Source organism: Canis aureus, chromosome 3, assembly GCF_053574225.1.
Source record: "Canis aureus isolate CA01 chromosome 3, VMU_Caureus_v.1.0, whole genome shotgun sequence".
In the NCBI taxonomy this organism is placed as follows: Eukaryota; Metazoa; Chordata; class Mammalia; order Carnivora; family Canidae; genus Canis; species Canis aureus.
Genome location: NC_135613.1, coordinates 34,575,680 through 34,589,455, shown reverse-complemented (window position 1 = coordinate 34,589,455; position 13,776 = coordinate 34,575,680). Strand labels below are relative to the sequence as shown.

General features: G+C 51.4%; 1 protein-coding gene across 7 annotated transcripts in view; it reads right to left on the bottom strand.

Annotated features, from left to right (window-relative positions):
• Positions 1–13,776, bottom strand: part of MROH7 (maestro heat like repeat family member 7) — a 55,234-nt gene that overhangs the window by 8,529 nt on the left and 32,929 nt on the right. For 5 of the 7 annotated variants that reach the window (XM_077891872.1, XM_077891871.1, XM_077891875.1 and 2 more), the window contains 4 exons: positions 11,812–12,002; positions 6,665–6,802; positions 5,467–5,605; positions 169–309 (listed from right to left, as the gene is read on the bottom strand). In XM_077891872.1, the coding sequence (XP_077747998.1) occupies positions 169–309; positions 5,467–5,605; positions 6,665–6,802; positions 11,812–12,002 (609 nt within the window). The remainder of the gene's footprint in view (positions 1–168; positions 310–5,466; positions 5,606–6,664; positions 6,803–11,811; positions 12,003–13,776) is intronic. The other 2 variants (XM_077891873.1, XM_077891876.1) reach the window with 1 other exon arrangement.

Here is a 13,776-nt window from a genome sequence, read left to right as displayed (position 1 = left end):
AGAAGAAAGTATATAGGGATTTATAAAAGGCTATCCTCTTTGCAGATGGGGCAGCCGAGGCAGAGACAGAAACGGATTCCAACATCCTAGAGTCTGTGATGGCCAAGCTCCCTCCTTCCTCCAGCTCCAGGCCTGGCTGGGCCAGGCTCTCCTCTGCCCTCTGCTCACCTTCTCAGTCCTGCGGGCCAAGATGACCAGGCCTCGGATGCACAGCACCTTCATGATGGGGTCCTGGTGGTTCAGGCCTTCTGCCATCCGCCCCAGAGAGTACTCCTCTGGGATCCGCCGCACCTGCTCCATCTGAAGGAGCTGAGGGAATAACGGTAATTACTCCCTGAGCCGAGGGACAGGGCAACCCCCCCACACACACACCCCCTCCCCAGTCTCCCCAGGCACTAGGAGTACGCGCTGGATGGCCAGGGGCTGAGTGTGGGACATGAATGATGGCTATCTGGTTAGTGCCGTCCAAGGCAAGCCACAGGCCTAAGTTTAAGTTTCCTAGGAGCCACATTAAAAAAGCAAAAAAAAAAAAAGGTGAAATTAATGTCAGTAATTGTCAGTAATGCATCTTATTCGACCCCATATATCCAAAGTATTATCATTTTGCTATGTAATCAAATTAAAAATTATTGATATATTTTATTTACACTCTATAAAAAATTTTTTTGAACCAAGTCTGAAACGTGGTGTGAATTTTAAACTTACAACACATTTCAGTTCAGACAGACACATCTCAGAGGCTGAATAGGCCCCACGTGGCTAGTGGCTCTCATGTCCTATGGCACTGCTCTAGTTGGTGACAGCCCCTGGCTCCTGCCTCCCCAGCCATCAGCGTGGGTGGTGCTGAAGGCTGTCCTCTCCACCTGGCTTCCCTCTGCCCACTGTTCTCGATGAGCTCTGCCCAGGACTTTAACTGCTGTCCCCAGGCATGTGACACCCAAGTCACCATCTCTCGTCTGTGCCGCTGTCCAGAGCTTCTCAATCAGAAAACCAACAGTGGGCCAGACATGTCCACCTGATGTCCGTCAGCACCTCACAGCAAGGCTGAATGTGTCACTGTCCAGCTCAGAGCCTCCGTGCCACCCTCACCCCACTTTTCACCATTGGGCCCTGCTTGCCCCTGGGGCCTCATTCACTCCATGCCCACCCTACACCCCAGCCAGCTTCTCCCCAAGTGGCCCATTGTTTGTGGAATGCCCCAGGCTGTTTTGTCCTTTCTGTGCTGGCAGGGTTCTCACCTCCACTCCAGCCCCTACTCACTGCCTGGCTCCCTCTAAAACTCGGCCCCCCTTGAAGCCGTGTTTGACAACGCCCCTAGGCCTCACCCAGGTGGACTGCCCCCTTCTCTGGGCCCCTGGGAGCCCTGACCACGAAAACCTGAGTGCCCCTATCTGCTCATGTGTCTGCCTCCTCCATCCCACTGGGGCTTCCTTGAAGACACACGCTGAGCATTTCTCCCAGGGCCCCTGTGACCTGACACAAGCTCTGGGGTAGAGTATATGCTTATGGAACACTTTTGGTGCATGAGTTCAGGCCCAATGTGAAATTTGGTTCCTTTCCTCCTTAGACTTGCCCTTCCTCCTATGCTCCCATGGCTGGGTTTAGCACCACCAGCTCCCCCCACACCCCATTGTCCTAGCCAAACCAGGCATCACCCCATCTCCTTCCCCTCCCCACCACCTTCCACCCACGACAACCAACTGGTTTTTAGTTCTTGCCTGGTCATCCTCATAAACGCTTCTCCTATCTGTGTGGTCTTACCTCTAGTGTGACTATTGAGACCCTGTGTGGGTATGATGAGGAGAAAGAGCTGGGGAGAAGGGCAGGGGGCAGCCCAGAGGGGGAGGAGGCAGTAGAGGAGGGGCTCCACCCTCGGCCCATCCTCCACCCATCATACAACTGATACTCGGGCCTGCTCTGCACCAGGCTACACACTAGAGATGCAGAAAAGAGTACTGATGATAAATAATAATAGTGGGATCCCTGGGTGGCTCAGTGGTTTAGAGCCTGCGTTTGGCCCAGGGAGTGATCCTGGGGTCCTGGGATTGAGTCCTGTGTCGGGCTCCCTGCCTGGAGCCTGTTTCTCCCTCTGCCTGTGTCTCTGCCTCTCTCTCTCTCTCTCTGTGTGTGTGTGTGTGTGTGTGTCTCATGAATAAATAAATAAAACCTTTTAAAAAAGAAAAAAAGAAATAATAATAGCAACATAGCTGACTCACAGACAGTATTTCCTAGGTGCAGACACTATCCTAAGAGCTTTACATGAACTCATTTAATCCTCATCAAAACCCTAGGGGAGCCTGGATGGCTCAGTCAGCTAAGTGTCTGACTTCTGATTTCAGCTCAGATCATGATCTCAGGATCGTGGGATTGAGCCCTGTGTCAGGCTCCATATTTAGCAGGAAGTCTCCTGGAGATTCTCTCTCTCCCTCTCCCTCTGCCCCCCGCGCCCCACACATACACACAGGCACTCTCTCTCTCTCACTCTCTCTTTAAAATAAATAAATCTTTAAGAAAATCCTATGAGGTGGGCAATTCATTATCCCCACATTACAAGTGAGGAAACTGAGACACGGCGGGTTCCGGGACTTGCCAAGATCACACAGCTCCCTTGAGTTCACCTGCCTTTGGGAGAAGCAGCACACACATAGACAATCACAGCACAGGCAGCTGGGGAAGCCTGGGTGGGCAGGATATGCGAGCTATGTCAACGTACCACAGTGAATGTTGGGGAGTGGCTCTGGCCAAGAGTAGCCCCCCCTCTTCTGAGGAGTGGGAGAGGGACTGAACTGGCTGAGGACACTGCTGCAGGGAGGAGGGCCACTGCTCAGAGTTCCAGGGGAACGTTGAGCAGTGGCCCTAAGGTTAAGCCTAGCGCCCCTGACCTTGTAGTGGACATGGGAACCTCCCCTGGGGTCTGCAAGGTGCAACCTCCACTGTCTCCCCCAAGAACCACTTAGAGAGAAGTGGGCGAGCAGAAATGAGGATCCAGGGACACTTGGGTGGCTCAGTTGGTTAAGCGTCTGTCTTTGGCTCAGCTCATGATCCCAGGGTCCTGGGATCGAGCTCTGCATCGAGCTCCCTGCTCAGCGAGAGTCTGCTTCTCTCTCTGCCTCTGCCCCCTGCCCCTGCTTGTGCTCTCTCTCTCTCTCACTCTCTCAAATAAATAAATAAAATCTTTAAAAAAGGAGAGAAAAGAAAAGAAGATCCAGTCAAGCACACCTAGCCAGAGTCTCTCTGGATCCCTTGAGCTGTGTGGTGGGATCTTGAAGCAGCCTTGTTTTCAGCACCACTGTGCAAATCCAGGGGTGACATGTGAAAGAGGTCAGCACAGTGTTTGGGATATCTCAGGTCCTCTAGAAACTGAACATTACCTTTCCCTCACCAGGTCCATCGAGGAAATTAGAACCTGGCAGAGCTGGGGCCAGAACCTAGGACGCCTGACCCCAAGACCCAAGCTTGTCCTCCTGGAGGTGACACCTTCTACTGGTCCTAGCAGGGCCGGGCCAAGTGTTCCTCTGGGCAACTCACTCATCCATCCAATCCTTACTTCTTAGGGAGCTTTCAGGGCCGGGGATGTAATGCAAACACGACTGTGAGTCCCTCACAGTCCCTCCTCTGCAGACTCACAGTCCATCTAGCGAGGCAGGAGAGACGCAGGAAATGCCCAGAGGGCCTTGCTGCCTCCTGTCCATCTCCCGGACTTTACTCACCTGTCAAGGCCCAGCTCAGATGGCACCTCCTCCAGGAAGCCTTCCTTAACCTTCCACTTTCTGAGCAGAAAGTGAGCCTCCTACCTCTGAACCCCACACTGCAGCCCCTGATGATAGCGCAGACCCGGGCATGACAACCAGCAGGTCAGGAGAGACGGGAAGGGTGGTTGTTGGGAGAGTGGGTTTTACAAGCATCCAGCGACAGATGAATGGATAAACCAAGTGTGGTGTTTACATACAAGGGAATATTATTCAGCCTTAAAAAAAACATGTAATTCTGAGCCCTGTTAACTTCACGCATGAGCCTCGAAGACATAATGTTGAGAGAAATAAGCCAGACACAAAAGGACAAATATTGTATGATTCCACTTAAGTGGATTCCACTTACGTGAAGCCTACAATGGCCAAGTTCATAGCGACAGAGTAAAAAGTTGGTTGCCAGGGGCTGGGGAGGCAGAACAGGAGGTTGTGTTTATTTTTATTTTATTTTATTTTTTTGGGAGGTTGTGTTTAATGAATACAGTTTCAGTTTGAGACAGAAGCTGCACTCGGGAAGGAAGATGAGCAGTTCTGTGGATGGTGCTGCTGGCTGCACGTAGTGTGCGGGTACGTCATACCCCTGGGATGTCCACGTAAACATGGCGAAAAGGGTAACTTATTTTTAATGATTTTATTTATTTGAGAGACAGAGAGAGAGAGAGAGAGAGAGGGAGAGAGAGAAGGGAGGAGGGAGGAGGACAAGCAGACTGCACACTAGGCGCAGAGCCTGACACGGGGCTCAACCCCAGGACCCCGAGATCATGACCTGAGCCAAAACCAAGAGCTGGACATTCAACTGACTGAGCCCCCAGGTGCCCCTAAAATGGTTAACTTTTATGTTATATATATTTTACCAGATTTTTTTCTAAACTAAAGAGAGGGAGGGAGGGAGGGAGAAATTGGGTTTGAGAACCCAGGAGTCTGGGTTTGTATTCTGAGTCTGCCCCTTACAAGTTGCATGGTGTTGGAAAATTGACTCAAATCTGTGCCTCAGTTTCCTCCTCTAAAATGGGGGATGAAATAGCATCTGCATAATGGGATTATTATGAGGATTCAATGAATCAAAATGTGTAAAACTCTAAGAATTTGCCTGGAAGATGGTAAGTGCTCAGTAAATGTTAGCTATTATCGCTGGTGGGTCTCCTCTTCTGACTCTGACCCTAACCAACCTCCTGAGTCATCCTTCCCAGCACCTTGCCTAGTACTCTCCATGCACTCAACTCAGCTTACATGTCGCTTCCTCCAGGAAGCCCTCCATATTGCCAACACCACCACCACCACCACCACCACCACCACCACCACCACCACCACCTCAAGTTTCCTGTTCTACCGCAGCCTAGACTGCTCCCATCAGAACACAGGTCACTCCCTGGCACCTCATGTTATAACTAGGGTGTCCTCTGGCTTCCCTGACACACTGAGAATTCCCTGAGGACTGGGCATAGTCGATTTCATATTTGTATCACCAACCTTACATCTCTAATCTGGTGCTCGGCACAAGGCAGTGCCCAGCCAAGGCTGGGGGTTGCCCGGGCATGGAGGGGAGTCTGGAAGGAGTAAAGACAGGAGGAGCAAAGGGAGACCCTATGAGGTCTGTATGTTCTAGAGCACCCAGGCCCATGAAACTCTCCATTCTTAAGTACTGTTTGCACAGGAGAAATGACCAGGAATATAAACTGAGGCCCATGCTCCAGGGCCTGGGGAGGAGGAGCCTCACCCCGTGCCTGCTGCCCCTCGGTACCTCCACAAAGAAGGCGGTGGCAGTGATCTTGTGCTTTTCGTCGCCTCTCTCCAGGAGTGGGATGAGCAGGTACAGGATGCGGCATAGCTCCTGGCAGGAGTAGTGCACCATGGCCCTGGGAGTGAGGAAGGGTGAGCAGTCCCCTCAGGCTCTCCTGCCCCAGGGGACCTGCTGGGGAAGGGGGGGTCTGATCTGACACTCTAACCTCTGAGCAAGGCAGGGGCACCTGGGGTCCTGGGTTCCCAGGATTTCCCACCTGGAGAGGATCTCAGAGGCCATCTAGTTTAACTGCTTTATTTTACAGACGGGGAACCTGAGGCTCAGAGTGGGAAAGCTTGCCCAGGAGCACAGAGCGTATAGCTCTTTGTATGGTGCCTAGAGCATAGTAGGTGCTCAATAAATACAATTGTATCCTGAGATCCCTGCAGGAGCCACATTGTCAAAATCGAGGTCCCCCTTCCCGACCCTACAGGAGGCTGTGTATAGTGGCAAAGGGAAGAGCCCCGGTCTGGGTCAGCAGGTCATCTCCCAGCACTGCCTCTTCCTGGCTGTGTGACCTTTTGTACATAGCTGTCCCTCTCTGGACCTTGGTTGGCATCCTGCTGTGCTGGTAACCCTTGCTCCACCAGTCAGCAAAATGCAGTGGAAGCTAACCTGTGCTGAGCCCTTCCCATATACCAGGAGCTGTTCAAAGTATTTCAACCCTTATCCTAAACCCTGGAGATGGCTCCTATTATTAGTTCCACATGAGCAGGGCAGGGCGGAGGGTGGGGGGAAACTGAGACCCAGAGAGGGACAGGAACTGGCCCTGAGTCACACAGCTGAGAGGTGGTGAGCTGGGATTCAGACCCAGGCAGCCCAGCTCCAGGGCCACACTGTAAACTACTCACTACACCACCACGTCCGTATTAGTATAGGAACTAAGTCCTAATGCAGCGAGAAAAGGTGCTTCATATGTAAGCTGAGTGCTCTGCGGTTGCCAGGCACTGTTATGGCCTGTGAGCGTCCACAGAGCGTGTCCACCCACCGAGCTGAACGCTACCCCCCCCCCCCCACTTAGAGGAGGTGATGGGCCGAGGCAAAGGTCTTGCCCAGAGACAGGTGCAAACCCGAGTCTCTCCCTTGCTGACGACTCTCCCTCCCCCCACCTCTGCCCCCGCAGCCCCAGCCTCACCTTGCCAGCAGGGACACTCCTCGGTGGTGGTTCTCCGCCTGCCCCATGAGCTCCCAGCCGCCCTGGTCCTCCAGAAAGGTGGCCTCATACGAACAGCCCATCCTCAGCAGCAGGGTTTTCACCACTTTGACCACCCAGCTGCCAAGACAAGGGGGCTGAGACCTCATGGCCCTGGCTTCCGTGGGCCGGGCCTCCCTCCAGCCGGCCTCTCCCATCATCAGCTCCAATCTGGCCACACAAGTTTCTCTGGGCCTTGCTGATCATTAGGTAGTAGTCACCAGTGTACCCCCAAAAAGCGGCTTTTTAATAAGTTTTTAAAACTTATTAGCTTTGAGAGAGTAAACAGAAGCAAAATTCCCCCAAATGGTGCTTTACCCTCCCTTTTCTTCTGAGCCTCTTTCCTGGAGGGAGGGGTCAGAGCCAGGTGTCCCCAGCAGCCCCCCAGCCCCTGGGCTTGCCTCTCTCTCCCCTCCTCTTCCCTTCATGCTCCTGACAGGGCAGCTCCCTGCAGGGCAGCCCCCCCACCCCCACTCACTTGTACACAATCTCCTGTTGGCCTGAGTCCTTTACCCTCTCAGGGCACTTAAGGAGGGATCCCCCAACCTGGATACACAACAGCAACCCCGGGGGGCAGTGCGGGTGGGAGGTAGGGGGAGCTTTCACAACCCATGGATTCATGAGGCTGGGAACCAGGAGCTTCGGGTCAGCTTGAGCAGCCTTGCTGTGAAGGAGCAAAAAGGGGGGACAGCTACCAGCTGATGCCCTGCTGTGTCCTCGGCACAGTGCCGGGTGTCCACAGGTGTGTGTGTGTGTGTGTGTGTATATCCCTTTATTAAAATGAAAATGGGGGATCCCTGGGTGGCTCAGCGGTTTAGCACCTGCCCTCAGCTCAGGGCATGATCCTGGAGTCCTAGGATCGAGTCCGACATCGGGCTCCCTGCATGGAGCCTGCTTCTCCCCCTGCCTATGTCTCTGCCTCTGTGTGAGTGTGTGTGTGTGTGTGTGTGTGTGTCTTTCATGAATAAATAAATAAAAATATTTTTAAAAATAAAATAAAATGAAATGAAAATGGACAGAGGTGCCTGGGTGGCTCAGTGGTTGAGCGGCTGCCTTTGGCTCAGGTCATGATCCCGGGGTCCTGGGATCAAGTTCCGCATCAGGCTGCCTGCAGGAAGCCTGCTTCTCCTTCTGCCTATGTCTCTGCCTCTCTGTGTTTTTCATGAATAAATAAATAAAATATTTTAAAAACTGGGCAATGTGTGAAATGAAGCTTACATTTAAACAAAGTTTTCTAGAAATGTAAGCCCTCGTTTAAAGAGTTTATAACGTATGGACGTGCCTCAGGAGATACTGAGAGTTGGTGGTTCTCGTGATTCAAGACAAAGCATCAAAGCATTTTAGAGATCAGGTGATGTTCAGGAATTTGCTTTTAATTTTCATGTCTTGGGTTTTGTAATGACTACTGATTCAGTGTGAAAATTCAAGTTTCTACTGAGGCCAGGGCTTTCAGAACCATGCAAGCTTTGCGCTGATTCTTTGAGACGTGTGCTGTCAGTTACAGTCCTGAACCAGCAAAGTCACACACACACACACACACACACACACACACACACACACACACAAACACAGGAAGGGAGAGAGGGAGGCAGGCTCCAGGTGTTACCCAACCTAAGAGCCTGGGGCTCGCCCTCCCCAGCCGTCCCTTCCCCCACCTTCTTCCCTCACCCCCAAAACTCCAAGCACTGGCTGAACAGCAAAGCAGAGATTTATGCATTTTCATTTGGAGGAGGAAGATTCGACCTTCCAGTCAAACACCAGCACCTTTAACCAAGACCAAATGAGCCTCCTACATATGTTCTCCTCCGTGACTTGACCACCCTCCCCTCCGAGTGTGTCCCCATCTCTAGGAGCAGCTGGTCACCTGCTCTCTGCCTGCCATGGGGACAGCTCTGAGCTCAGGAATTCCACAGGGAAGGAAGTGACTTCAGGGTTTCAGACAGTCGCAGCTTTTACCCAGACCCCGGTTTGTACCAGGCGGGGAACTCAGAATCAGGCCAACGCTTTTGGACACAGCACCACATCATAGTTACATCACTGCTCTCTTCCCCCGTTTCCTTGATCAGGCTCCAAATTTTTATAAAAATGACTCTACCCATCTTCCTTCCTCCCCACCCACTCCCAAAGACCCCAAATGAGGTCTGTGCTGCTTTGTAAGAAGGCAGAGGTGACACTGCCGGTAAGAAGGCTGTGGGTGGTGGTGCAGGTCTTTTGGGTCCCTCAAACGCCCACTCTGTGAGCTCCACCTTCCTAGAAGTTCCCCAGCTTTTCCCAGCAAAGTGGAGCAAGTGTTGCCGGTCCTCCTCTCGCGGGATGGGGGGCCAATGACCCAACACAGAGCTGCACCAAAGCCCAAGGCTGCCGCAGAGCACAGAAGCTGCACTGCACAGGTGGACACTGGGCTCTCTCCAGCTCCCTCACCCAGGCCTAACTCAGGGGGTCTTGGGAGCGGAAAGATCACGCCCTTTATCCCTCAACCGTTGAGGACTTTGCCACCTCGTGTTCCTCTTGCTCCTCCTCTAGCACCTTCTCTGCTCTCCCCGAACCCACCAGCTCTCTGAGCCAAGGGTGCCACCCTCCCGAGTGCCAGGTGCTCAGACTTGGTGCTGCACCCTTGGCACGTGGTGTCCCGCTGTGATGTGGGGTCCTATTGGGTCCTTACAACACACCTGTGGGGGGACGCCTGGGTGGCTCAGTGGTTGAGCATCTGCCTTAGGCTCAAGGCATGATCCTGGTGTCCTGGGATCGAGTCCCACAGGGAGCCTGCTTCTCCCTTGGCCTGTGTCTCTGCCTCTCTCTGTCTCTAATGAATAAACAAATAAAATCTTAAAAAACAAAACAAAAAAGAACCCTGGGGCAGGAATCACTTGCCCCATTTCATGGGCAAGAACACCAAGCTGCCAAGAGGTTAAAGTGGTTTAGCCAACATACAAAGCCTAAATAAATGATGGGACCAGCACTCAAACCCAAGATGTTCTGACCTTAAGCCCAGCTATGCAACTGCTTGTCCTCAGTGCCTCAAAGTGTACCCCTCTGAGCACACAACAGAAGCCAAAGAAGGGGGCAGCCCAGGTGGCTCAGCGGTTTAGCGCCGCCTTCAGCCCAGGGCATGATCCTGGAGACCCGGGATCGAGTCCCACGTTGGGCTCCCTGCTTGGAGCCTGCTTCTCCCTCTGCCTGTGTCTCTGACTCTCTGTGTGTGTCTCTCATGAACAAATAAATAAAATCTCTGAAAAAAAAAAAAGCCAAAGAAGGAAAGACTGCTAAACTCAACTACACGCAAATTTAAACCTTCTGAACAGCCAAAGATCAGAAAATAGTTACCAGTTAAGTGACAAACTGGAATACAAGTAACAAAGAGTTAATGTCCTTAATATATAAAATGCTCTTACTAATTAACAAGAAGGGACGCCTAAGTGGCTCAATGGTTGAGTATCTGCCTTTGGCTTAGGATGTGATCCCAGGGTCCTGGGATCGAGCCCTGCATCGAGTTCCATGCAGGGAGCCTGTTTCTCCCTCTGCCTCGCTCTCTGTGTCTCTCGTGAATAAGTAAATAAAATCTTAAAAATTAACAAGAAAAATTCCCAATAGTCCTATATAAAATTGGGCAAACAATGCTCATAGAAAAGGAAACACAGTGGCACTGGGTGGCTCAGCTGGTTAAGGGACCAACTCTTGGTTTGGCTCAGGTCATGATCTCAGGGCCCTGAGGTGGAGCCCCGCACTGGGCTCTGTGCTCAGTGGGGAGTCTGCTTGGGATTCTCTCCATCTCCCTCTGCCCCTCCTTGCTACTACTCATGTGCATGCATGCTCTCTCTCTCTCTCCCTCTCTCTCAAATAAATAAAATCTTTAAAAAAAAAAAAAAGGAAACACAAATGACATTTCAACCTCAACTTCACTCATAATAAGAGAAATACAAACTAAAATGACAGCATTTCTTTTTTCAACTTTCAGATCAGCAAAGATATAAACACCTTCTGTTCCGTCATGCTGGCAAAGGTGTAGGAGACAGCCATTCTCACATCTTACTGGACGCAGTGACCTCTGGGGGGCAGAGGGGCGTGTGGCAAACTGGGTGCTTTAGAGGGTACTCCATTTTCCCCTTCATCACTCACTGGTCAAGAGCACTTTCTGCCACATATCCCTGTCTCCCCTTGAGATTGAAATGCAGAAACTCATCGATGTGCCCATTCTACATTCAGGAACTTGTCCTACATGTACAAGCATGTGTGTGCGTAAAGACATATCAATTAACTCATTGCAGTATTGTCCATAATGGCAAAGGGGGCTGCAAAGTACCTAAACCAAGAGGATCCTGGTTAAAAATGATGGTATATTGGAATATTATGTGGATGTTAAAAATAACGAGGCAGCTCTATGTGTATGTTCTCCTATGATATAGTTAGTATAAGCTGAAAGCAAGAGTGCATAACTGCAAATTACACTACTATTGGTGTAAAAATAAAAATATAAATGTGTGCTTATCTCTACATAAACCACTTGTAGAAGGGTATGAAAGAACCTGGCTCTTCTGGAGGAGGCTCAGTGGGTAAGGAGAGGAAAGGAGACTCACTTTTAATGTCTTTTGAGATTTTTACCCATGTACATCTATTACCTGTACTGGTTAATAATTAAAAATAAAATGGCAAGGGGTGCCTGGGTGGCTCAGTCACTTAAGTGTCCAACTCTTAATCTCAGCTCAGGTCATGATCTCAGGGTTGTGAGTTCAAGCCCTGTGTGGAGTCCACTTAAAAAATAAAATAAAATAAAAATAATAAAATAAAATGATGGGCCTTGGATACAAAGCTAATACAAATAATATCTCTAGGGAGGGAGGAGGAAATATGAAATTGTGAGCTCCTTGGGGGAAGGCTGACTCTTTGCTCCCATCCAGCACCAGGCAGGTCTGACACACGCAACACTGCAGGTGCTCCCCAACAGCTGTTGAGCAAATTATCAGCTCTCTTGAAAGTGTGCTTCTGTTTCCTCTTTTAGTCCCAAAGCTAATTTCTACCGATGGATTGCCCGAAAGACTTTAGGAAGGGCCTTGCTAGGTGGCCCTTCCCCAGCCAGGGACAACAGGACATACCGCACGGGGACGAAGACAGAAGGCTGAGTGTCCTTCTTGGTATCCTTGCGGAAAGCCATGCGGCCTGGCAGGTTGAGGCCGATGTGATAATGGACCTGAATGAGCAGGGCCAGGAGAAGCTGGGGGTAGATGCGCCTCACGCGGCCCACGCAGCTGTTGACCGACAGGAGCTCACACAGGCCGCTGGCTGCCTGGGGACAGAGGGGAGGCTGGCAGGAGGCTCTTGGGGGGGCCTGGACTGCTTCTCTAGCAGGTCGGACCTAGGTCTTTGCTCTTCTCTGGCTCAAATTAGTAGAGCCCAGATCTCTACACCCCCCACCACACCCCAACTCCTGGCTTTCTGGGTGAGCCCCACACCAAAACAACAGCCTGCCTCTTGGGTGTTGACAGAGCCCTGAAAGAATGGGGTGGAGGGCTCCTCTCATATCTCATGAGGTAGACTCTTGATCCCATTGTGCAGCTGAGGGGACATGCTCAGAGGGGTGAAGGCACTTACTCATGGTCACCTAGCCCTTGGGAGTAGAGCTAGGACTGGAACCCAGGCTTTCAGACACCAACTGCCTCATATCCTGCCTCTTCCTCATTCATAACACAGGCTCAGAGACCATGGTGGGACACCAGCTAGCTGTCCCTTCACTTTGGGCCATTAAACCAGGCCTCCCTCACTCCCTCCCCCTGTGCCCAGCAACTGAGAAACAAATGCCAGCCTTGAGTGGGAGCCAGGGAGGCCCAGTCCTGGACTCTGTCACTCCATACCTACTGATCACACCCTACCCTTTCTATCCATGATTCCCCACACCAGACCTCCAAAATCCTGGGAACCTGGCTTTGTTGGCATTTGACCCATGACGCTCCCTGGGACCCGACTGGCACTCACAGTAGAACTGCTCCACCTGCCATCCAGCTCTGGTGCTGGCCTGGGCCTGCCTCTCGCTCAGCCCACCAAGGCCTCCCTAACTGGCAGGAGGACAATGCTGGGGCGGGAGTGGGGGAGGTGACGGGTGGGGGTCACAAAATCAAAGGGCTCATTCTGGCCCCACTACTCTCTGGCCCTCTTTGGCCTCAGATTCTTTCATCCTCTGTCAGGCGGGGTCAGTGGTCTTCTTCCCACCAGCCTCACAGGTGTGGTGGAGAGTGAATGAGGGGAGAGATGAGAAGTGACCAAGATCGGTGCCCCCCACTGCTGGCGTAAAGGAAAGGTATTTGATTGTGAAGTGACAAGAGCATGTGGCATGTTCCCAGGGAAATAAGTGACAATGCAGTCTGGATGCGAGCAATGAATGGTAGCTATTTGTACTTTACAGCTTAGGAAGCCCTTTCACACACACTATTTCACTCTACTGAAAAGGGAAAATAAACAAGGCAGGACTTATTACCACCCATTTTGCAGATCAAAATTCGAAGGCTAGAGAAGAAGTGATTGACCAAGGTGATATAGTGAGGCAGGGGCAGAGCTAAGATAAACCTCTTGGACTCAAAGCCTTCACAACAGATCAAAGATAATGACTGGGATCCCTGGGTGGCGCAGCGGTTTAGCGCCTGCCTTTGGCCCAGGGCGCGATCCTGGAGATCCGGGATCGAATCCCACGTCGGGCTCCCGGTGCATGGAGCCTGCTTCTCCCTCTGCCTGTGTCTCTGCCTCTCTCTCTCTGTGTGTGTGTGACTATCATAAATTAAAAAAAAAAAAAAACAAAGATAATGACTGTATCCAGAGAACGCGGTTTGTGCGATAGTCTCTAGTGGTGGGCCATAGGGCTCCGCTCTTGGCTCAGTCTTGCTCAAGTGGTTTATCAACACCATGAGATAAAAATTAGTCTGGGCTCTATCCATGCTCAAACTATGCTTGAACAAAAAAAGCACAAATGAGTGACCCAAGAATACACAAACACATACTGATTGAGAGGAGAGGATGAATGACCAAATCAGGGAAGGAATGGATGCTCATGCTTTATTTATAGAACTTGG